Source organism: Mirounga angustirostris, unplaced genomic scaffold (genome assembly GCF_029215605.1).
Source record: "Mirounga angustirostris isolate CCGP_5_RB_7025 unplaced genomic scaffold, mMirAng1.0.hap1 SCAF_8, whole genome shotgun sequence".
Taxonomy (NCBI): Eukaryota; Metazoa; Chordata; class Mammalia; order Carnivora; family Phocidae; genus Mirounga; species Mirounga angustirostris.
The window spans coordinates 51,026,467-51,049,290 of NW_026991716.1; the positions used below are offsets into that span (position 1 = coordinate 51,026,467).

A 22,824-nucleotide genomic window follows, 5' to 3' on the forward strand; every position below is an offset into this window, starting at 1 on the left:
TCTATCTCACGACCCTGAGATCATGACCTGAGCCGAAACCAAGAGCCCGACGCTTAACCAACTGAGCCACCCAGGCAACCCTCAGTATATTAATAGGCTTATCAACAATATGTATACTTATATAAGTAACACATAAATTTATATTCATGTAAGTTTATATTTAATAATGTAATAAACAGACTCTGTTAAGGATGAAAAAGAAGGGCACAGGACTGAGCCCTGGAACAATCTGACATTTAGAGAATGGATAGAGGATAAAGTAAACGGTGAATTCAAAGCCAAGCCAATAACCTGTAACTTCATTAAGCCTCCTTTTCTTGTCCCCCTCCAACCCCAGCCACACACACACACCAGTGTTTGGGCCTTTGGGCTGTGGTGTTATGAGGAAGCTACACAGGTAGATTACCCTCCCTTTTTGAGAAAGAAAATAAACGTGGTCACTTTACTAAGCCAATTCTAACTATTTCTCCCTCCCATATCATTCTTGGCTTTAATTTTTTGTAATTTTTTTTTTTTTGTCTTCAGACATTACAGAAGTAAAACTACCAACATCCTAAGTTTTAGCATATTCCCTAATAACCCTTTTAGCTTGGTCCTTTATTACTGTTCTCTCAACATGTATACTGGAGTTCCCTAATTATAACTGACTATATAAATCACTGTAATACCACTTAATCTTTTGACTTTAGAAGTGCAATAATGAAAGTAAATCTTTATTCATCACATCATACTCTTGTATGAATGTTAAGGACAATGGGAAACTGAGGTCTTGAAGTGACAATTTAAATGTTAATTGATCTAATGAGGAAATTAAACAAAATGTATAATTTGCTCCATAATGAGACCTTGGATATAATTAGCATATTTTATTTCTTAACCCCAGAAAAACCAAGTGATGAATTTGTACAAAGTCTAAAAAAAAATAGTTACTACCTCCCATGTGTTCAGAATTGAGTTTGCTATAAAAAAAGTTTCATAATCAACTCAAAAACCCATATATATGTGCCAGTTAATCAACTCAGCCTAATGTAAGTTTTAACAAAATATATTTCCCCAATGATTTAAATATACGGGTTTCCTTAAAGTTGAAGAAGTGTTTTGAAGTACTTTTTCTTGAATTCCAAATAGCTTTAAAGCATATTATAAAATGAGTTACCAACTGAAGACCATTTGGTGAATAAGTGCTCCTTTTTAATTTTGTAAATTAAGGAGGGAAAAAGAAAAAAACCCTGCGAAATCTATACACATTCTATGGTCTGATAGGTAGGAACAAATGTTGAAGTCAGCAAGAAAGTGCATGTAGTTTTAATTATCTTAAGTGGAAACTCCTACAATGGGAGTTTTCAGAAGAAATCCACAAAATGGAAATGATTCTGGGAAAAGATCCTAATGGAGGACAGCGTTGTATGGAACCATCTCTGAGAAGCCACTGTGTGACGCCTGGGAAAATGTCCTGTGCTGCCCCAAGTCAAAGTCACCTCAGGGGTCTATTTTTCAACCTTCCCATTTCTGAAAATTAAGGAACTATATTCTAGAGGAAGAATCGAGGAAACGTCTGTAACTTATTCAATTACTGCAACTCTAGGTAAGGAACACTCTAAAGCCACACGGAATGTGAGGAGGAAATGTAGATGGCACAGCACGTGGTGGTTTCGGGCGCAAAGTGACTGTGTCAGGTCAGACTTTGTGCCCCAACAACAAATTTCAGAAAACAAGCAACTCTGAGTGTAACTATTACTGGACTGAAAACAGAGAACTTCACATAAACATACATCTTATTTTATTCAACAAAATGTATGACTTCATAAAATTCATGCACTTCTATTGTGAAGAGAGTACAATGACCCCAAACAACAGTGCAGTTAAAGCTGCGACTAATCAAATTGTTGTTATTCCTTTATTTTCAAATAGACACTTTACTCCAAATCTTTTTAAGAGGAATAAAAACCCTCCTTTTTATATCTGGTCTCTAAAACCCAAGTAAAAGGGAAAAATAGATAAATTTATTCATTTATCCATTGATAGATACATTCATTCATATATGCATACTTTTAATAAATCCCTGTCATCCTCAAATCAGGCTAATTGTCAGAATGTTAAAGAAACAGCAGTGATCCGGGGTGCCTGGGTGGCTCCATTGGTTAAGCGTCTGCTTTTGGCTCAGGTCATGATCCCAGGGTCCTGGGATGGAGTCCCGCATCACGCTCCCTGCTCAGTGGGGAGCCTGCTCCTCCCTCTCCCTCTTCCCCCTGCTCATGCTCTCCTCTCTCTCTCTCTCCAGTAAAATCTTTGAAAGAGAAAGAAAGGGAAGAAAGGAAAGAAAGGAAAGAGCAGTGATCCTGTAGACTAGAATGTAGGTGAGGTGTCTGGCACATGGTCTCCTCAGGACAGATAACCTCATGCTCCCAGTGAACTCCCCAGTGCACCTGGCAGAGGTCAGGCAATCTCTCTCAACAACCCCACAGCATGAAAATATAAGACGTCTGCCGTTCCTGCAGGTGCGGCATGCTCCCTATCACCTCTCAAGATGTATCCCCATCATTTAAAATAGGCAGATTTCTCCACGGCTAAAAAGACTCATAAAGGTCACGCAGTAGGCAAGAGGAGTTTATGCTATTCTTCAGGAATTATATCGACGGCAGCAGTTGCTTTATGTCCTTTAATTCTTCCCACATTATAAAGCTGCCCTGACCTAGTCATCTTTTCTGCTTCTTTTCTGATCACTAAATTTCCAATTCAGTGGCTGCTTCAACCCCCGTTGTGCCCATGACATATGGCAGCCCACCCCATGCTACATCCCAACTGCAGCCATGGTACGTGAACAAAACAGAACAAAACCACCACCATTTAAGAAAGACCCTGTACCAGGAACGATGCTAAATATTTTTCACACATTATCTCATTTAATCTTCACAAGAAACCTATGAAGGAATCACCATTGTGCCAATGAAAAATATAAGACTCAAAGACATTAAGTAACATGCCCAAGACCAAATAGCTTGAAAGTGACCGATGCATCATTAGATCTGCCAGAGATCCATCCATCCAGAGATGGTACTTTAGTAGCTACAATTTTCTGCAACCAACATGGGCAACCATAAAAGCATAAAATGGATACAGGTTAGGATCAGAATTTCTCAGATGTGAACGCTGTGCACACTACTTTAAAAAGGTAATACTTTGCAAGGATTGTAGTTAGAAAATTAGTACAGGTTTTTATCAGGAGCAAACACCAGATCGCCTTCACAGACCTTAGAAATACAATTGTGCTTTAAGCTAACAAATCAATACGGGATCTGAGCAAACACAAATGGGCATCTTGGACGTGGACCAGCTACCAGGGCCAGTAGGCCTCGACCGATCCGGATCCATGGGGAGGTACCAACATATTGAACATACTTAAAGAACATGTACTTCAAAAGGAAGCTTGCCAAATCTCAGAGCTGTAAAAAAGGAGAGTCAGCAGTACAAATGTACCCACTGAAGCCCTAAAGAGGAAGTCCAGTAAGACTAAGCCAATAGACCGTCTGCCAGATTGGCATCTATTACGGAGGACATGACTCCATCCACATAGTTCTCGCCCCTCTAAGAAGGTAACCCCCCTCAGAGCTTAACCACAGGGAGAGAAAAATGGCATCATAGCAATGTCAATTATCTGTTCCATGTCACGGTGGTCATCCAGTGACAACCAATTTCATCTAGTGATAAAAGCCCTTCTGTGGGCTTTATTAGCCAGTGACCACTGACCAATTTCCAAGCCCACAAATCTTGGGATTCCCCAAGGTGAACACTACTGAATGGGAGCCACCATAGGTAACATCCTTGGTGTTCTTGAATGAACCAAAGCAACTGGACACATTTTTGTTTGCATGCATTTACCTTTTCACCATCTCTCCCTGGTTCTCCTTTGTAACCTGGTAGTCCTCGGACTCCCTAAACCAAGCACAGAATAAATTCTGTTAATTATGTTTTTTGGTTCACTGGAAATGTTTAATTCTTCAGTGTGTACCTATGAATCACATACTTGTATTCCTGGGGATCCTGGGACACCTGGTGATCCTGCAATTCCCTGATATCCCTAAAGAAAAGTAAACACAAAATAATTAGTATTTCAACATACTCAAAAAGAGCAGTCCCCCATTTCAGGATTCACTCTTTTCTTGAGTGTCTTACACTTAAGAGTTCACTGGGTGACTGTTTAAGAAACAAAAATAACAAAGTTTCAAATGCTGAATGTGGAATTAATATCCTTCAGTCTTTAGGGAAAAGGTCTTAAATATCTCTAGATTAATAAAAATATCCAGATATGTTTCAATGACATGGAAGGCTCTGGGATGCAAATACAGAGCCAATGTTCAAAGCTCCTAAAAAAAATGTTTTGCACATATTCAACATAGAAACATATTCAACATATTCAAGAGAAAAACATGTAAGATTAGAGGATTACACTAATACATTTTTAAACTACCTAATTAATGGTCATTGGAGTTAATCTCTGGAATAAATCAGAACTTGATAAATGTTATTCTTCAGGGTCAGTCTGTAACAGCCTTTTGGATTGCTCATTTTAGAAAGCTGCTGCTGTTAACCCCATGAGCACAGCTGTGACATGTCTCCCCCACCTCCCAAGGCTGAGCTGTCTGCTGAGGCGAGGGTCCCTTTCAACTCCACTGCTTCTTACATGTCCCCCCAGACAGTGGCCCTTTGGTACTACAGCACAACTTCTTCAGACAAGGCAAACTATTCATTCTTCATTCAGCATATGGCAATTAAACTCCCAAACAAACTTGCAGGCCCAGAACATTTGTCTAGGTTTCTCTGGGTCAATGTCAAGTTGACTTGGTCCACCTGGCACCTGCAACTACATTTCTCTTATTTAGATTCCATCTCTCTCAGATCTTACTGTTTGAATATGGCTTTCTGTTGTCAGCCGTATTAAAACAGATCTCATTAGTGTTTCCAATTACATCTTCATTGTTAAATCCAAAAGCTTCATTTCCATGTGGCTATTTATGGCTGGTTTTTGTATGCACCCACTCACTTGTCAGCACATTTCTAGCTGTCATTTTAGAGACAGCATGACTCCCTGCTTTCCCACTCCCATTTTTAAATATTCCTTTTACTATTCTTTACTAGCTCTAATAATACCAATAACAATAATGGTTGTCTCAGCAACAGCACTCCTAAATTACTGTTTTTATCCTTTTACACGCACTTGTATTTCTTATTCTGTAAAATGTTCCCAGTTACTCTCCAAATGATAGACTATATAATTTCTAGCGCCAACCATGATCCTTTCCTTCATACCCCATTCAGTTCTTCACAGAGTGTATCACTAGGATACACTAGGATTTCTCACACAAATTCTTCTCCTGAGTCCGTGCCCAAACCTTTAACATTTTATTTCGTCAGTGAATGAGTCTCAAAACGAATCTCTCCATACTCCATACAAAACGATCTGCAGTATTCAAACCCAACATATGTCTCTGGGCAGCCACTGTCTCTGTGTCCTGGGATTATGTGCCCCTTGATATGAGAAACCTGGTCCAATTCATTTCTGTATTTCCAGTATTGAACAGAGCATTCGGCAATTTTTTGTTAACCACACTTCGGACGAATTTACCTTCGAGTCATCCACACTGCACTAAGTGTAAAAAATCTCTTTCCCCAAGGAACCAGATTATGTTCGTGCTGCTACCAGGAGCAAACTGAAGCTTTTAGTAATGCCCTGTGCTTCCTGTTCTCAAGATCAGTCGGAAGAAAGAGGAAAGTCAATCTACACGGTTTGTTGAGGCTTTTTTCTCTACCACTCCAGTTACCACTGAATGTCTTTCCTTCAACCACTTTGCAATCAGATAGGTCTGGAATTAAATTTCAAATCTGTCACTGCTAGCATATGCCCAAACGGAGTTAGATTACTTATAACTTCCACCATTTAGGGTGCCTCCAAGTCCTTCAAAACCCTGTATGCACTCTCTGGATAGTCCGACATGATACACAATAGGCTGTTGTAATTGGGAGAAACAATAATAGCAATAATTTATACAGTATTTGTCATGTTCCAGTCTAAGTACCTCACATATATTAATTCACTTAACCCTCACAACCACCCTTTAATGTAGGGTCTACATTATCCCTATTTTCAGATGAGGAAACTAAGACAGAAGATTAAGTAATGTGCCCAAAGATACATAGCTAGTAAGTTGAAAGAGCCAGTGGGAATACCCTCTATCAGAAAATGCTTCATGGTAGATCAGATCTTATGATTCTAGAATAATTAACAAGATTTTTTTAAAGCCCATTTTGCGAGGCTACTTTTATTTAGAATATGGAGTGCCCGAAGAAAAGGAATGTTCATATAATTCCTCAAAAGAAAGTTACCATGGAGATTGGCTATTTACCAAAATGACTGGTCATCTGCAAAGTTCACTGTAATGAATTGTTCTTTTTCACAATTTTTCAAAAGTTAAGCTAAATGTCATACCTGCTTTATTACTTTTTTCACAAAACGAATCTTTTGTAGAAAATCAAAAGCTGTTCTCTTCCTCGAAGAAGTTAATATGATCCATTTGTTAGAGAGGACACATCGCATTTCAATAGATTAAAGCAACGTGGAGATGCCCCAAACTGTGTTCCCAGCTCACCTCTGACTCATAATGTGACCTCAGGCAGAGTGATCAAATCCCCAAATCCTGGGAGGCAATTCAAGAAAGTGGAAAGACAATGAATTTTAAAATTGGAAGACCTTGGGCTGAATTTTTCTCCTCCCTTTACTTTCTACGGAATTCTGGCTAAGTGACTTTGCCTAGCTAAGCCTCAGTTTCTTACCAAAAACCAGGATAAAAGGGCCCACTTCAACTTCTGGGGAAAAAAAAAAAAAAAAAAATGGAGTCACAGGTGAAAATGCCTGGCAAATGCTAGGAACTCAGATGTAAGTTTCTTTTTTTCTGCTTCTTCAGATTCAATGACTTTTGTACAAAATCATGAGAACACTTCTGCAAAATGTTATTCTGTAGGCTTAATGGGCACCATTAGTACACAAGGAATGGCAGATCCAGGTGTCATCATTTTGATTTAACCCTTTTTCAACATTCATATAGATCTGATGGTGAACATGCGAACAAGGCTTCAGTGTGTTTTACAAAGGCCAGGTTTGTTTTATCTTTGGAAGAACTGCAATACAGAAATAATAAATGCTTCCCACAATATGAGAACCAGGTCGATATGTTGGTTTTTTTTTCTTTAACTTACAATGAGATGCATTCTTGAAAACTTAGTTGGATAAAGAAATTCTAAGATTATTTTAGAAGCTAGAGGAAGCACGATTAGCAAGAAAAATCAACCCACACCCAAGCTGGGGGATCCCAGGGAAAATTACCAGAAGAAATTGGATGAAATTCAGAAAAATAAATTTTGGACTAAAAATCAGGAAAATAAAGGTTAATAGGGAGGAATATTACAACACAGAACAATTTCCAAGAGGTGCAAAAACTAAACACTGGTTGACTCATAGCAGGGTACACTTAAACAAGAAAAAATGCCCTGAAACAGGAAACATGATAAGCTTTCCATAGAGCTTAAGGAGTTTTTATTTTTCTTAATACACAAGCTTCTATGTTTTCCAGTGGGAGTACCATTTTCACATGATCTTTGATCAATACTGACATTAATTTTGCCATTTTGCAATTATTAGCAGATCTAAATATCCACCCTGCCCCCATGTGCAAGACTTCTGACAGTAAAGTCTTTTCCATGTTCACAGAAAGTCTCTTTGTAAATGAGTCATTTTTAGGAAAAAAATATTCTTACTGCCAAATTGTAGGGTTGGAGAATACAGAATCAATTTAATTTTCCTCCATGATTCATAGTTACAATGCTCCAGGAAAGATGTATAGCACTGAAATGGAAATTAAGGAAATAAAAATCATCCAATATGCAAGGCTCACAATCTCTTCTGAGCCCAATTCTAATCAGACCATAAATTATCCTGCCAATCTCAATATACAGATCTTCTTAAGTAATCAATTTCCTTTAAGTATTTTAAACTCTAAAAATGAGAATAAAATCCAGAGAAATCATTTTGGATGTCACTCTTCTTTTTGAAATGTAAAAATGTGATTCAAAGTTTATTCTATTACATAATTTTCTTCTGTTTTCCAAAATTCCCACAGATACCCTTCAGTACACAGCCAGGGTAACTAAGTAACCAAAATCAAGTGTATATTTTTAATGTCCACTGTGGATTCTTCTTGCCATGGGTACTCTTTATAGTTCCACACAACTAAATTCCAAAAATATTCATAAATCTCAGTCTTTTCATATATAGCTAATATAGATACTCGTTTGTTTGCCACCTAACCCAACTGTTAGTCAAGTAGTATATATGCCTGAACTGTCTGCTCAAATTACTTGACTAATAGATCCCAGTAATATACGTAAAATTACACCTGAGCTAAGTTCTAAGAAAGATGCTATGGGAGGTAAAGAATAGACAGGGAAGCTTTCTGAAGTGATAAGTTCAAAGCAACACTAAAGGAAGAGCAGTGCAGAGGAATAATTCCTTGAAGAATTTAATACACAAATAATAATACTATGTACTATCTACATACACATCATTATTGTATATACTATCAATACTGTATAAAAAATAAGTAGTCTATTTAGAGGCCCATGAGGAAAACATGGAGAGATCCATACATGAGATTTACACATGGGGAGTGCTGGAGAAAAATCAGTCGACAAAGCTTTGTCTAGGAAAGCTTTACAGAAAAGATTTAAATCACATTTTGTTATAGAAAAGATAAATTGCCCAAGTGTAAGAGAATTCATTTGAGGCAAATGGTCCATATTTTAGTCTACCAGTGAGCCTCTCATGAGGGATGTGTGTGTGCGTGTGTGTTTTATGGTACCGGGAGACAGTGAGACAATAAATCTTTTTGCTAAAGGAATCCAAAATGAGGTGAAGTGAGAGCTCAGGTAGAAACTGCTTTCTCTAGACAAATGTTTCATACACTTCATCATTAAGCCACCTCTTACAATTTTCTTTTCCAAGCTAAATAACAGCCATTCCTTTGGCTTGTAACCTCATGCACCCCATTTTCCAGGTCTTAATCTGAATTCATGGCACTCAGCCCCAAATTCCCCACAGCTCTTAAACTGTTGAGTCCACAACTGGCACCATATTCAGTTAAGAGTCTGAAAGAGGAAAACATAAAAACTTGTCCCATGGGTCCCATTGTTCTACTATTAATTACTCACCTCCTGTCAAGCTTACTCTGCAAGCCTAACTTCTAGTTTTCTTCCTCTTCTTCCTATTCTCTACCATCATTCTCGACCATTTTAAAACAGCATCTCTTGCTTGAATTATACCCAAGGTTCAGTCAATTCTCCCCTGACAGACATTCTTCTGAGTTCTTACTCTCTCCCCATTTCTCTCTTCTAAATGAAATCCAAGTCCTACAAATCCCTGAAATATAGCAGGCTAAACCAATCCTAACACTTCAGAAGCAGGACTGTCATCTTGCTCAATACAGATGTTACATATTTACTAACAATGCCAAAAATTGCATCAGCCTTTCAGGCAGCCCCATTACAAATGCTGATCCCTTTTCACCAAGGTTAAATTTAAATAACATGTCCCAGACAAGTAAGAGCCATACGTTTATTTGGGTTGAATTTCACTATGTTAGAGTAGCCATTCTCCAAGTTCGCCAAATCCTTTTGGATCTCTGTATCTCCCCAAGTGCCAAAATAAATTCCAAAAGTGAAATCGAGAATTAAAAATTCTTAAAAATCATAATAAAGTAAATGAATAGAGTAATACTAAAAAAAAAAAAAAAAAAACACTGGAAGAAATAACAAAACTTTTGATTGTGAGAAAATTTTACATTGTTAAAAATTAAAAAAACTATAAACCAAATAAATAATTAGGAGAAACATTTACAACATATACGTCAAAGGACTAATTCTCTTAATATGTAGGAAGCTCTTACTAATCAACTGATCAACATTCAAAATACTATCATTCATACACAAAATGGGAAAAGGACAAAAAAGGACAATTAACAAAAAAGGAACTCACTCTGAATGTCAGACTTCTATATTCAAATACCACTTAAAATTTCTACACGAACAGGGGCACCTGGCTGGCTCAGTCAGTGGAACATGCGACTCTTGATCTTGGGGTTGTGGATTTGAGCCCCACACTGGGTGTAGAGATTAGTTAATAATAATAAAAAATTCTCCACTTGACCTTCTGACAAAAATTTAATATATCCTAAACCAAACTCTTGATTTCCCTTGCCCAAGTTTTTCTATCCATCCTTCCATATCTCACTGAGTCTCCTTTGACTTCTTTCCTACAAACTCAAGCAGTACATCATCAAATCCTGTCAGCTCCAACTTCAAAATACCCCCCAAAAGTCAGCAGTTCTCTTTACCTCCCTACTTACCATCCTGATGTTAACTGCCATCATCTTAGAACTCCTGGATTATTTCAAGAGCCTCTGGACTCATCTCCCTGGCTTTTGCCCTCATTACCCTAAAATCTATTCTCAACTCAGAAGTCAGAGTAATTTTTTAAAAATGTAAGTTACATCACCCCAATCCTTTATTCAAGACCCTCCAGTGGCTCCTGAGTTCACTCCAACTAAAAGCCAAAGTCATCACAATGGCCTAAAGAGCTCTACTCAATCTCCCCTCCTTTCTCCCTCTTATCTACACAACTTCATCTCCTACTAACATGTCCCAACCCTATTTGTGGTTTGATAAAATCATGTACCTTTGAAATTCCCCATCTGTATTGACTACCACTTTTGTAAGGTTTAACCGTCTATAGAAAGCTAGTCACTTTCTGGAATCTCTAGACTAGACAGGGGTACACAGAGGGGGGTGGGGACAAAGAGAGGCACTGCATCACAGAGTGTGACCCACTGACCAATCTACACTTCTGTCTATTGGTAGCAGTGTGGTATCAGTCTTCCAGAATCACCCAAGGTCAATAATATGGAAAATCACCTCCAGAATCTGACAGTTTTGATCTAGCTTACCTTTCTCTCTTAGCAAATATGATGGCTTTAATGGGATCTTAGAAAATTAGCATTGGAGAGAACCTGGGCCTCATCTGGCACCATATTCTCATTTCCCAAAGAAACTGAGACAAACTAAGGCAAAACAACCCCTGATCTCTCCAGCAAACCGCTAGGGCTTTGGTTTGAGTGAAGTACTTTGGTTCATGAAGAGTAATTAATAATTACAGAAAACAGGGAGAAACAAGCACTACAAAAATATAATCTTCTACAAAAATCATAAAATAGTCCAAGTATATGTTTTCATATATGGCCTTCTTAAAAATATCAAAGTCATAACAATATAACGCCTTTACCCAATAGTACGTCTCTGAATTATCTAGCAGGAATATAAATATTTCCCCTGCCTCTCTCTATAATGATAGAATAGCAAAACAGTAATAAGCTCAGACAGTGCTGATAGAAATCATTTAACTGATAAAGAAATGAGAAAGGAGGGGAAGAATTTGAAAACAGCTCTTTAATTTTGTTTGAAGGCATTTTCCTTACGAAAATTAGTATTTCTCCAGAGTGGAATAATTTCCTATTTAAAGCTTCAGTTGACTTGGCCTGATTATAATGTGAAAGAGATTCAGACTGCTTATTGAAGGGGATTGCACAGAACCAAATCCAAACAAAGCAGAATTCCCTTCGAATTGTTCCATCCAATTTCCTTGGTCCAGATGGCTTCAATCGCCAGCCAGAGACTCCACCCACACCTACCCACTCCCGCTGTGCACTGGCCCTGGACACATACTAATGACCCTCAGCTGTTCTGGCTCCCAGACTCACTTTCTCTTCCTGCCTGGCCACCCAACCTCCTATCTCCTAGGAGGAAGGAAAGAGGGAAAGGGAGACACTTAGGAAAAAAAGTCATACCTTTGGGTAAATAAGATTTATATTAGTGAATCAGTTTCTTATTGCTGCTGTAACAAATTACCCCACACATAATGGCTTAAAACAACACACACTTATATTTTGGAGGTCAGAAATCCAACATTGTCTTAGGGAGCTAAACTCATGATGTCAACGGGGCAGCATTCCTTCTAAAGGTTCTAGGGGAAAATGTGTTCCTTCCCTTTACTAGCTTCTGGATGCTGCAGACATTCCTTGGCTCATGGTCACCTCATCCTGATCTCTGCTTCTGTCATTACATCTCCTCCTCTGACTCTGATGCTCCTGCCTCCCTCCTACAAGGATCCTTGTGATTTTACCGGGCCACTCAGATAAATTTCTGCAGGATAATTTCTGCATCTCAAGATCCTTGATTTCATCATATATGCAAAGTTCCTAATCTAACATATTCACAGGTCTTAAGATTAGGAGGTGGACATTATTCTCTTTGTTCTTTCTCTCACATCAGATATTGCCTAATATCATCTAACATCCAATATCAGGTACTACAAAGCTATACCTATGTTAATACATAAAATCATATACGCACACAAACATATGCATGTACTGAATAGGATGAGATAACAAGTGTATTATACCTGAAATAAAAGTCACAGAGTAATATCCAAGATTATTGTATCAGGCTTATTACAACTAATTTCCAGTACTTTGTTTATGGCAAAATATTTAAAAAAAAAAAAGCACACTAGAGCTGATGGCCTGTGAAGGGCTTGCTCACCACTCACCTCCATATACTGCCCAGGGCTTTTCACCACTAAAAAAAGACCAAAGCCTAAATAATTTAGTAGTGCTGTCAGTGGAGCTCTGTATCATTACCAGGTGCCAGGAGCTCTGTATCATTACCATGGCAGCATGTCACGTGTGTTTGCCTTGGAGTGAGACCAGCACCAAAGCTGCCAGCAATAGACAGAGTAGGTCCCAGGAAAGGTAGGGGTCTTCAGACAGAGAAGGGGTCACATTTATAAAACGCCTCCCACCCAGAGTGATTAGGGGAGAACTCACACAGGGTCTCTGGCAGTATCTTCAGTGGGACTAAGGAGGTGCAGTGAGAGAATGCAGCCAAGTCACATGACACTTTTAAGTTAAAGTGAGAAAAGGATGGGATAGAAGGAACCACAAGGAAAATGTTGGCAGGTAACAAGAGTTAAGGATAAAGGCAAAGAGGAGATGTTAGTTTAGAACCTATTTGTTTCATTCAATTCAAATAGAAGCAATCTGATGATAAATTTTTCATCTTCTTTCCTGCAAATCACCACCTGGCCACTTCTGTACTTATCAGCTTGGCCTTCTACCCCACATAAAGGTTCAACTGTCCATACTATACCAACACCTTCCCACCTACCTAAGGATTTTCTTCCTGCAAATATCCCTTATCTCCCAAATCATTGATTTTTTTTCCCTTCTGCTCATTTTCATCATCATAAAACCATGTTATAACACCTCCCATCTTTTAAAAGACCCTCCTTTTATCCCACAAACTAACCATGCAACTGCTCTATTTATCTGATCCTCATTCTACTCCTTAGAAAAAGCTTCCATATTCAATCATCACTTTATCTCACACCGTCTCTTGAACCCATTTCAAGCCAACTTTTGTACCCACCCACCATAAACCCCATTTGTCAAGGGCCTCAATACTGCCATATAGTAAATCTGGTGGTCTAGGCATAGAGCTCATTTTTCTCAGCATCTTAGCAACAATGACACAACTGAGCACTCCCTTCTCAAAATGCTTTCTTCACCAGGCTCCTGGATGAAACCCTCTCCTGGTTTTCCTCCTACTTTACCTGGTCTTTCTTTCCCAATTTCCTTGGCTGCATCCTCATCCTCTTTTTCCTCTGAAGACAGCCTGAGATTCAGTCCATTGCCCCCTTCCCTTCTCCACTTATCTGTGATTACTCTCTAAATGATCTCATCCACTCTGGTGGCTTTAGATAGGTCAATCTACATGCCAAGGAGTCCAAACTGTGTATTTTCATTCTCAAATATATTCTTGAACTCAAGATTCCTCTCTCCAGCATCCTAGGAGACACGAGGAGCATCCCAGAAGACAACAAGGCATCCTCCCCCACTGCTGTCCAGCTCAGTAAGCTGTTCACACAGAGATCCTCTGAGTTTTCCCTGACTCTCTCTCTCATGCCCCACATCTAATTTGACACACTCCTGGCCAGCTTTACATTAAAAAATAATCCAGAATACGACCACTTATCTTCCCTTTCACCACATTGCTCTAGTCCAAGACACTTTTACTTCTCCCTTAGAACTGTGAAATATCCTGCTTCCACTCTTGCCCTACATATTCTACTCTCCACCTGATATTTATATGTATCTTTCTAAAACATAATCCAGGTCAAGTCACTTCCTATCCCAAAATTCCCAAAAGCATTGCCATCACATGTAGAATGTATTCAGGGGGGTCTGTAGAGCAGTGTTGCCCCAATCACCCAGCAGCTCCTCAGCTCTCCACAGCTTCGTTTGGTCACCATCTTGTGCCCTCTTCAGACTCCCTTCTTTGACAGTCTCTCTCTAGAGAGGTTCACCTGTATATTTAACACTTTTCCCACACAACATTGGCATAAAAGGCTGCAATACATCACTACTTCTTCAAAAGTTGGCTGTATTTTTGTATTAAGTTTGTCAGCAAACCTCTCTCAGGGACTAACAAGCTCCTGTAGAGTGATGGTTGGGGTACTGATGGTTTAACCATTAGGCTGTGGTTCCTTCATTCCTTAAACATTACTGACTCACAATACAAACCTTTCCATCTTTCATGGCAAGAGGTTAATGTCTCATGATAAAGAAAATCCCTTAGGGGCGCCTGGGTGCTTCAGTCGGTTAAGCATCCACTCTTGATTTCGGCTCAGGTCATGATCCCAGGGTTGTGAGATCAAGCCCTGCGTCGGGTTCCACACTGGGCATGGAGCCTATTTAAGATACTCTCCTTCTCTGCCCCTCCCCATTTTCCCTCTTAAAAAAAAAAAGACTCTTAGGAGATACTTTTTTGGTGACAATTATTTAACATTTAAAGGCAAATTCCTAATGTTTATTTACTGTTATACACATGTTGAGAGCTGAACTACCTGAAAATATTTGCCTAGAATGCCTTCAAGTAGATTTGCTTTATGTTTCCTTAATTCAAAAATGTTCCTAAAGTTCTCTTGAAACTTAGAGGATATTAGTTTTTTCAGATTATAAGTATATTCCAGTGCATATATGTCCTTAGGAAATATCTCTTTTAAAAAGATTTTTTTTGAAAACTTTCATAGACAAAAAGGGAAAAGATAAAAGATTTCTGAACCTAGCTATTCATCAATACTCACTGGACAACTTCTTAAATGTAACAAAGATGTATGCAATTTTGGAGTAACTCGACTATTAAGTGACTAGAACGTTGATTCTATTGACCAAGCCAGGCTTAATGTTCTCTTCTGCTTAACTAAACTTCAGACAGACTTCTTCCTGATTCTAAGCCCCTGATCTCCCTTTTCTTAGAGCATTCACTCCAGAAAATTTGTAATTATAAATTCTTTCTCTGACCCTTTGAGTGGCAAACCTTTTTAAAAGCTTCTTGTCAGTTTTACAACTAGCAAGGAATGTCTTTCTCAAGGACCTAGGAGCCGTCCCTTTGAAATACAATCATCCAGAAAGATAAGTACCCAGATCTTCCAGTCTCTGTGGGATGGTAGTACCCTAACTTTGGTGAGTGCCAATTAGCAAAGACAGATGGCCTAATCACAGAGGAAAATGTGCCAAACTCAGGATAACTCAATTTGCTCCATCCCACTGATCAACAGCCTAAAGTCCTCCAGTACTTTTCCACTAGCTCACGCCAGTACCCAAGAACCCTCCATTTCTTTGTTTCAGTGAGTGGAGTTCAATCTCTCCCTATTAGAGTAGTCTTAAGTCTCCCTTTCCTGTTTAACTTAGCCCAGTGCAATTTCTACTTTGACACCATAATCCCAGTACTGGAGATGACTAAGCTTTCAGTACTCACAGGCTTACCATCTTGACCAGATTGTCCAGGGTAGCCAGGGTTCCCAGGCTGTCCAGGTTCACCCTAGAAAGGAAAAAAAAAAAAATTCTCAGTCCAAAACCACCACCCACACTGCTGCTGTCAGAGCCCTTCAAGGTTCAAGCTAATTCCATGATTTGTAGCTCTTTGTATATTTAAGAAGAAGAAAGAAGAAAGGAGGAGGAAGAAGGAAGAAGAACACAACAACAGACATCCCAAAATAGGGTTACAAAAGTAATGGCATATTTTAAATGCCCACTTTACCAAATAAAGTCTTTTTATTATATAAAATTTTCAATGATTTATTTCTGTGAGCACACCAGGTATAACAAGTAAAGTACTCTTCACCAATGTAAAATGTCAATATTAATGTCAGGATACATTTTTAGAATTCTGAACTGAAGTGTTGTAGCAAATATGGTCTCAATGCCAGCCATTTTTCTCTCATAATTCTCTTCTATTTAGACTTAATTCTATTCTCAACATTACACAACAGATATCAATGACCTATGATGTAATAATTCAATTTGCAATTATTTATTTAAAAAAAAAGTCCACAGGCTATATGATCTTATACACAGGACTCAAGTTTAAAGCTGCATGACAGTCATTTCTTTTATTCTAGTTGATGTGTCTCTTTGCCTATATTTATAACTTTATTTAACATAATGTTAAAATTTTTAAATCTGAGTATTTATATGAGAGCGAGGCCCAAGCCAGACAACTCTGCCCAACCCCCATAGTCCTTGAACACAGGGACTAAGAAATGAAGAAATGACCTTTGCAAACCCCCCCCCAAACCAAGGATGTCCAAAGAACATTAAACCATACAATACGACAATTAGCCCAGGCACATTCTATGAAACTCTAGTATGTTGCCCAATGGCCAATACTGACCGTTCAGATAGTCACCACCCATGAAAAAAGGCAATGAAAGCAACATTTTTTGTGAGGTGAGGGTGTTGTATAATTTAATTCTAAAAAATACTTCAAAATTACTATCATATTAATCTATTGCTGAATCCATGAGATCCACATGGGGCATCTTGCTTAAAAACATGAAGTCTCAGCCATCAGTACCAGTAAACTTCTGCAGAGAGGCAAGGCAGCTGATTTCAGTCAAGTCATTATTTACATTAAGAACTCATTCACACAGGACCCCAAAAATTATAAATTAACTAAACACCAATACTAAGGGTACTTTCACAGAGCCAGATTTGAAGATCTGAAATACTACTTCAGGCTACTGGCCACGGAGAGTTGTTCCTGAAACATAACAGGAAAAATGGAAAGAACTATGTTAACTCTATTAAGTGGCCAATGAAGGGGGGTTGGGCTTTTCACTTAGGAGCTGCCCAAGAGACAAAGCATGGGGAAGGGCTGAGAAGAAAGGAAATGTTATTTTTAAAAGAAATAGAGAAAGAACAGTGTAAATCCAGGGAGAAAAATAATGCTGAAACATGTCCTGTCTTGCTGAAGAAACAGAATTTATAGTTCTAACCCAAGGACTTCCAGTGTTAGCTGGGCATTAAGGAGTAACATTCTGGTTCTCTAGGGAGTTGGAGTTTTTCTCTTATTTTGAGAGGATCCACCTTAATCTCTAGCCTCTCTGCCATCCTTTATCCCTGTTCAAATTGGACTCTATCTTTTTTTTTAAAAGATTTTATTTATTTATTTGGCAGAGAGAGACACAGCGAGAGAGGGAACACAAGCAGGGGGAGTGGGAGAGGGAGAAGCAGGCTTCCCACGGAGCAGGGAGCCCGATGCGGGGCTCGATCCCAGGACCCTGGGATCCTGACCTGAGCCAAAGGCAGGTGCTTAATGACTGAGCCACCCAGGCACTTGCTATCTTTCAACAAATTCCATCTTTTCTTCTCCTGACCCAAGTTTTTCTTCCTTTTCCACTTAAGAATCCATTATTTCTTTTTTCCTTGAAGTCTTTTTCTATTGAAATGCTATAGCAGCTCCTATCACTGATCCCTTATTCATAAGCAGAGTTTTCTCAGTTTTCCCTTGATTAGTCTTAATTTATCATTTGGATTGAAACTTCTTGAGAACAGTGTCTTTATTTTCCCCCTTTTTTGAGGGGGTGGGGAGGGTTGACAATGCTGCGTATCAAGTAGGGATTCAATAACTATTTGTGGATTGATTTATTTTAAATCATATTTCCTGTTAATGACCCCCTTTACTTGCAGAGTATTATTATCAGCAAAATCTAGTATATCAAAAGGATCTGAGAGGGTTTATCATCTACTGTGATGAAGCTGGAATACAGCTTTGGTAAAAGAAGAAATGAAATTTGTGTTTTAACACTAAGTTTCCAAAACAAAAAAAACAAAAACAAAAAAAATCACTCACAAGATAAATCCAATGTGACTTCAAAAGGACCATAACATTGGTGAACAGCCCCAAGAGGGAAAATAATCTCTTTTGCAGGTTCTATTATTGCTGGTAGGTTTTACCGGTTATTCTATTGCCCTATTGATTTATTTGCAAAAACTGAGGAAGGTTTGGTGTTGTTTCCATAAAATTGGGAAAATACAGACAGACACGACCAATCAGAATAAAAATTCAATTGTATTACTGTAATAAAAGTCAATGCTCTACCTTGATTTACATATGCTAAATTACTTAATCCTCATAATAAACCCATGAAGCAAGCAATTTTATTATTCTCATTTTTTATATACACAAACTGAGGCCCCAGAAGGTTAAGTCACTTGTTCAAGGTCACACCGCAGTAGTGGAGATGACACTTGGACTCAGCCAGTTCAGCTCCAGAGTCCATGCTCCTAAACACTACTATCCCTGCCCACATTAAAATGCATATGCTGATTAGAACCAGACCTGGGGACTGTTAGCAAACTTAATACAGAAAACAATTTCCAAATACATTAAATGAGACATAGGACCTATTATTGTACAATTGTGACTAAATTCCCAATCCACTTTCTTCTAATTTAGCTGAAACATTTGCACATTTTGAATTTTAAAAACTATGTGTTCAGCTGAAAAGCAGTACTTACATATGTTGAATTGAACTTGTGCCACAGGATTTTTGAGTTGTTGACAGGAGTGGAAATGTCACGGATGAAGCTGAAACATCTCTGAATGTGGCCTCTCAAGTAGTGTAAATATGAATAATCAAAGTAAGAAACAATTGTGCTTGCAAAAGCAAGATACTATTTTCCGTTGCTCATCTAAAACAAATGTCTTTGGAACTCTTCACCAAGGCGCAAATAGCATGTGTTCAAGCCTTCTTCTCAAAACTCCTTGTGCCTTCATTCTACCCTCCAGACTCTGCAGGAGTATCTGACCTAAGACCTATTCCCTTTTCCTAAACCAACCTCTTCCCTCCCTCAAAACTCAAACACCCACTCTTTCAGGCTAGAAGGAATCCACTTAGTCTGGGAAAATTAACATAAAAATGTGAATGCCCAGTGGCCCCTGAAATTTTCCAAAGGCTTTTGTATTTTAAACAGAGGATACTTTGATAGCCTGAATGAATCTCTAATGGTGGTATCTGGAGGGTGAAACAAAGGAAATCAACAGAGATACAGTGATAGAGAGGGTGGTATTTCAGAGAAAAGGATTCATAAGAAATTGTTCCTTCCTAAAAAGAAGAAAAAACGCCTTCTTTCCACTTCAGAAACAATAGATCGAACATCAAGTTTAGATCAAATGTGGGGAGTTTGTCCCCAGAAATGTTCCTACTACTGAAGTGGGGGAAGAAGTTGCCATTCACATGCAAAGGTCCTTTGAAAGGGGGGTTTGTAAATTGGGGATTGCCTGGATCTTTCGTATCACAACAAGGCATCCCATATCGGTTAACTGGGAAAAGGGGTGAATCAATGATTTTATAATTCATTAAATAAAAAATTATTACCATTAAGCACTGTGTTAGATATTGGAATTCCAAAGGAGAATTTAGTTTGTATTAAACTTCATTGTGAGCTGCCTGCATATATAAAGTATTCCAACAGATTTATTAATTTAATCACTCCCTATGTTTGATATTAGGGATACAAAATGAATTAGCTATTCTTCAAGGAACTCATAATCCAGTAATATATATATTTCTATGCTTATTGTAGAGTTATAATGCCATGGTAAGTCTAGGTATAGGAAACCATAGTTATTTTGACCTGTCTTTCCAATAGGGTTGTCATATCTTTTGGAAACTCAAAGAATTTTAAACAGATGAGTTTATCTTTAAATAAGCACTGACCCACCTATCCACACAGCAATTTCTCCTGTTTCAGTCTGAGGACTCAACTCTCAGCTCCCAGAACTCTATTTCTGGTTAACAGGAAGACGAGATCTGTTCTTCACAGGTAATTTTGTTTGGTGGACATCTGTAAAACTTTCCAGAGAGCATCTAACAAAAATGGCCAATAAGTTTCAGCTGGATCTATAGGAAAATGTCTTCATCTATTTTAGTTCCAGTTCTGCTAATCTAATTAAAACCCTGTTAATTCCCCAAGCCAGAAATTCTCTAAAGAAAATACAACTCAGAGTGTTGCTAGGGATTCTGTTTTTCACATACAGGTCCCTGATGTGGGTAAAGAACCACTTCCAGGGGAAAGAGCCCTAAAGGGATGGAAGAGAGAGAGAGAGAGAGAGAGAGAGAGTGTGTGTGTGTGTGTTCCTGTCCTCCAGCCAGATTTTCTGAAGAAAATGGAAAGCAGATCAAGACGGCACGCCAATTTAAAGATTGGTGGAAAACTGCAATTTCACTTAAAGTAGTAGGTGGCAATAGCATGAGATTATGACTAAGAAAAAAAATGAAAATGAAAATGAGGAACACATGAAACTTGGAAATACTCGATATCAGAGGCTTGACCAGAGAAGACAAAGGCCGTGCTAAGAATCTGCTGTAGGAACATACATGAATAAAAATTGATGTCACTTCAAGACACCTAATAGACCACTAGTAAAAATTCAGAAAACATCAGATATATCTGATGCCTCCCCAAAAGTGAACAGTCTTTTAGAGATCCTGGGGGTGGCCTGAACCTCCCCGGGAGTCAGAAAAGCATGCGGGGCTTTGAGAGGTCAGACATTATGTGCACCTGATTTCCATATTATATCTCTTACAGATCAAATCATTTTTATGCATAATATTCCAAGTGGAATAAACTATATGTGTGTGTGTGTGTGTATAGATGTGTGTAGATATATGTGTATATAAATATATACTTTTTAAAAAGAAGTCTGCTGGTAGATCACACCAAGTTGTCTTACAAGGTGTATTCTCCCAAGAGTATCCTATAGGCATTTCTTCTTTATGTCAAGGCACCCTAAATAACATGCAGTTGCTTTCACTAGAGAACAAAGAACACCTGGATTAACTTACCTAAATGCAATCTAAAAATAGTTTATAATAGTAAATTGATTTTAATATACTGATTTCAAATTCCCAGCCAAATAGATTTACTTTGAATGAAATAATGAATATATATTATTTCTTAAATTACATTTCTTTTATTGATTTTAATGCGAGTCCTGAAGTAGGTCATGAGCTATCACATAAAAATGTGATGAGCATGTTATATGCAACTGATGAATCATTGAATGCTACATCAGCAACTACTGATGTACTATATGTTGGCTAATTGAATTTAAATAAAAAAAATGGATGGGAGAAACATGCATGAAAGATGGGAGGAAACAAATTACCTTAGATGAGCAGTTTAAAAGCTAAATTTTTCAGTCATGGTGACTGAAACACTAGGGAAATTCCATCTAAATGAACATTACAATTCATATTTAACAAAAATTAGTAATTATTGCTTCGGCATCTCAAGCAATAAATGATCAATACATAAAACAATCTTTTTGGCTAGAGAGTCATATCTGCTTCCAAGTTAGACATTATTTTTATCTGAGTGATATTTTAAAATATTAAATGAATAAGATTTAGGGGCGCCTGGGTGGCTCAGTCAGTTAAGTGAACAACTCTTGATTTTGGCTCAGGTCATGATCTCAGGGTCATGAGATCAAGCCCCCTGTCAGGCTGAGTACTTGGCAAGGAGCCTGCTTAAGATTCTCACTCTCTTTCAGCCACCCCCCCCCCACTTATTCAAGCTCTAAAATAAATAAATAAATCCTAAAAAAAAAAGATGAGCAAGATTTATGTATAGTAGACAAACCACTTAATATCTCAGTATCAAACTGGGTCTAAGTGATCCCACAGGAAGTATCAACTTAAAAACAGTCATTCATACTTAATAGCATAGAAACATATTCAGACTATTTAGTTATACAAAAAGTAACTAGTTATAAAATGGCATGTACATCATGGCTCCAATCATATAAAAATGTATACACAATTATGTAAATGTTTATATACACAAACTCTATACACATAAATTAATAGATACAAGTGGAACATGTGCATATATGAACATGACTAACAGAACATACTCCCTAAAAGTAATTATTACATGATTAAGTAAAATTGATATATATGCCTCTATTTTTAGAATTAGACACCAAACATAACACTGAAATCAACTTTAATATTTCTACTTTATTTTTCTATCTGAAAATCATTTTGACAAACTAAGGATTTAGAAACATATCTCAACAAATGCCATTTCTTCATTTTTTTATGAGGTTGTAAGGAGGTATCATTTTGGGAATTTGGCAGCAGTGTTTGGGAAAAAAAGACAAACCAGCAAATAAATTAAAAGCACTCCCCTCCCTCACTTTACTCTGGGCCAAGGGTATCAGTTCTAGGTTCAAACGCAAGTATAGATTGGAATACACTTTTTTAAAAAAAATCACTAAAACTAAGGTTTTAGACTGTTCTAAGGCATTACGTAGAAA

The 22,824-nt window shown here is 38.0% G+C and overlaps 1 protein-coding gene across 3 annotated transcripts in view; it reads right to left on the reverse strand.

Annotated features, from left to right (window-relative positions):
• The window catches only part of COL21A1 (collagen type XXI alpha 1 chain), a 183,911-nt gene that overhangs the window by 82,029 nt on the left and 79,058 nt on the right, over positions 1 to 22,824 (reverse strand). The window contains exons 10-12 of one of the 3 annotated variants that reach the window (XM_064597717.1): positions 15,976 to 16,038; positions 4,025 to 4,078; positions 3,880 to 3,933 (exon numbers count right to left, since the gene is read on the reverse strand). In XM_064597717.1, coding sequence (XP_064453787.1) covers positions 3,880 to 3,933; positions 4,025 to 4,078; positions 15,976 to 16,038 — 171 coding nt within the window. Of the gene's footprint in view, positions 1 to 3,879; positions 3,934 to 4,024; positions 4,079 to 6,484; positions 6,636 to 15,975; positions 16,039 to 22,824 lie in introns of those variants that run through there. The other 2 variants (XM_054505414.2, XM_064597716.1) reach the window with 2 other exon arrangements.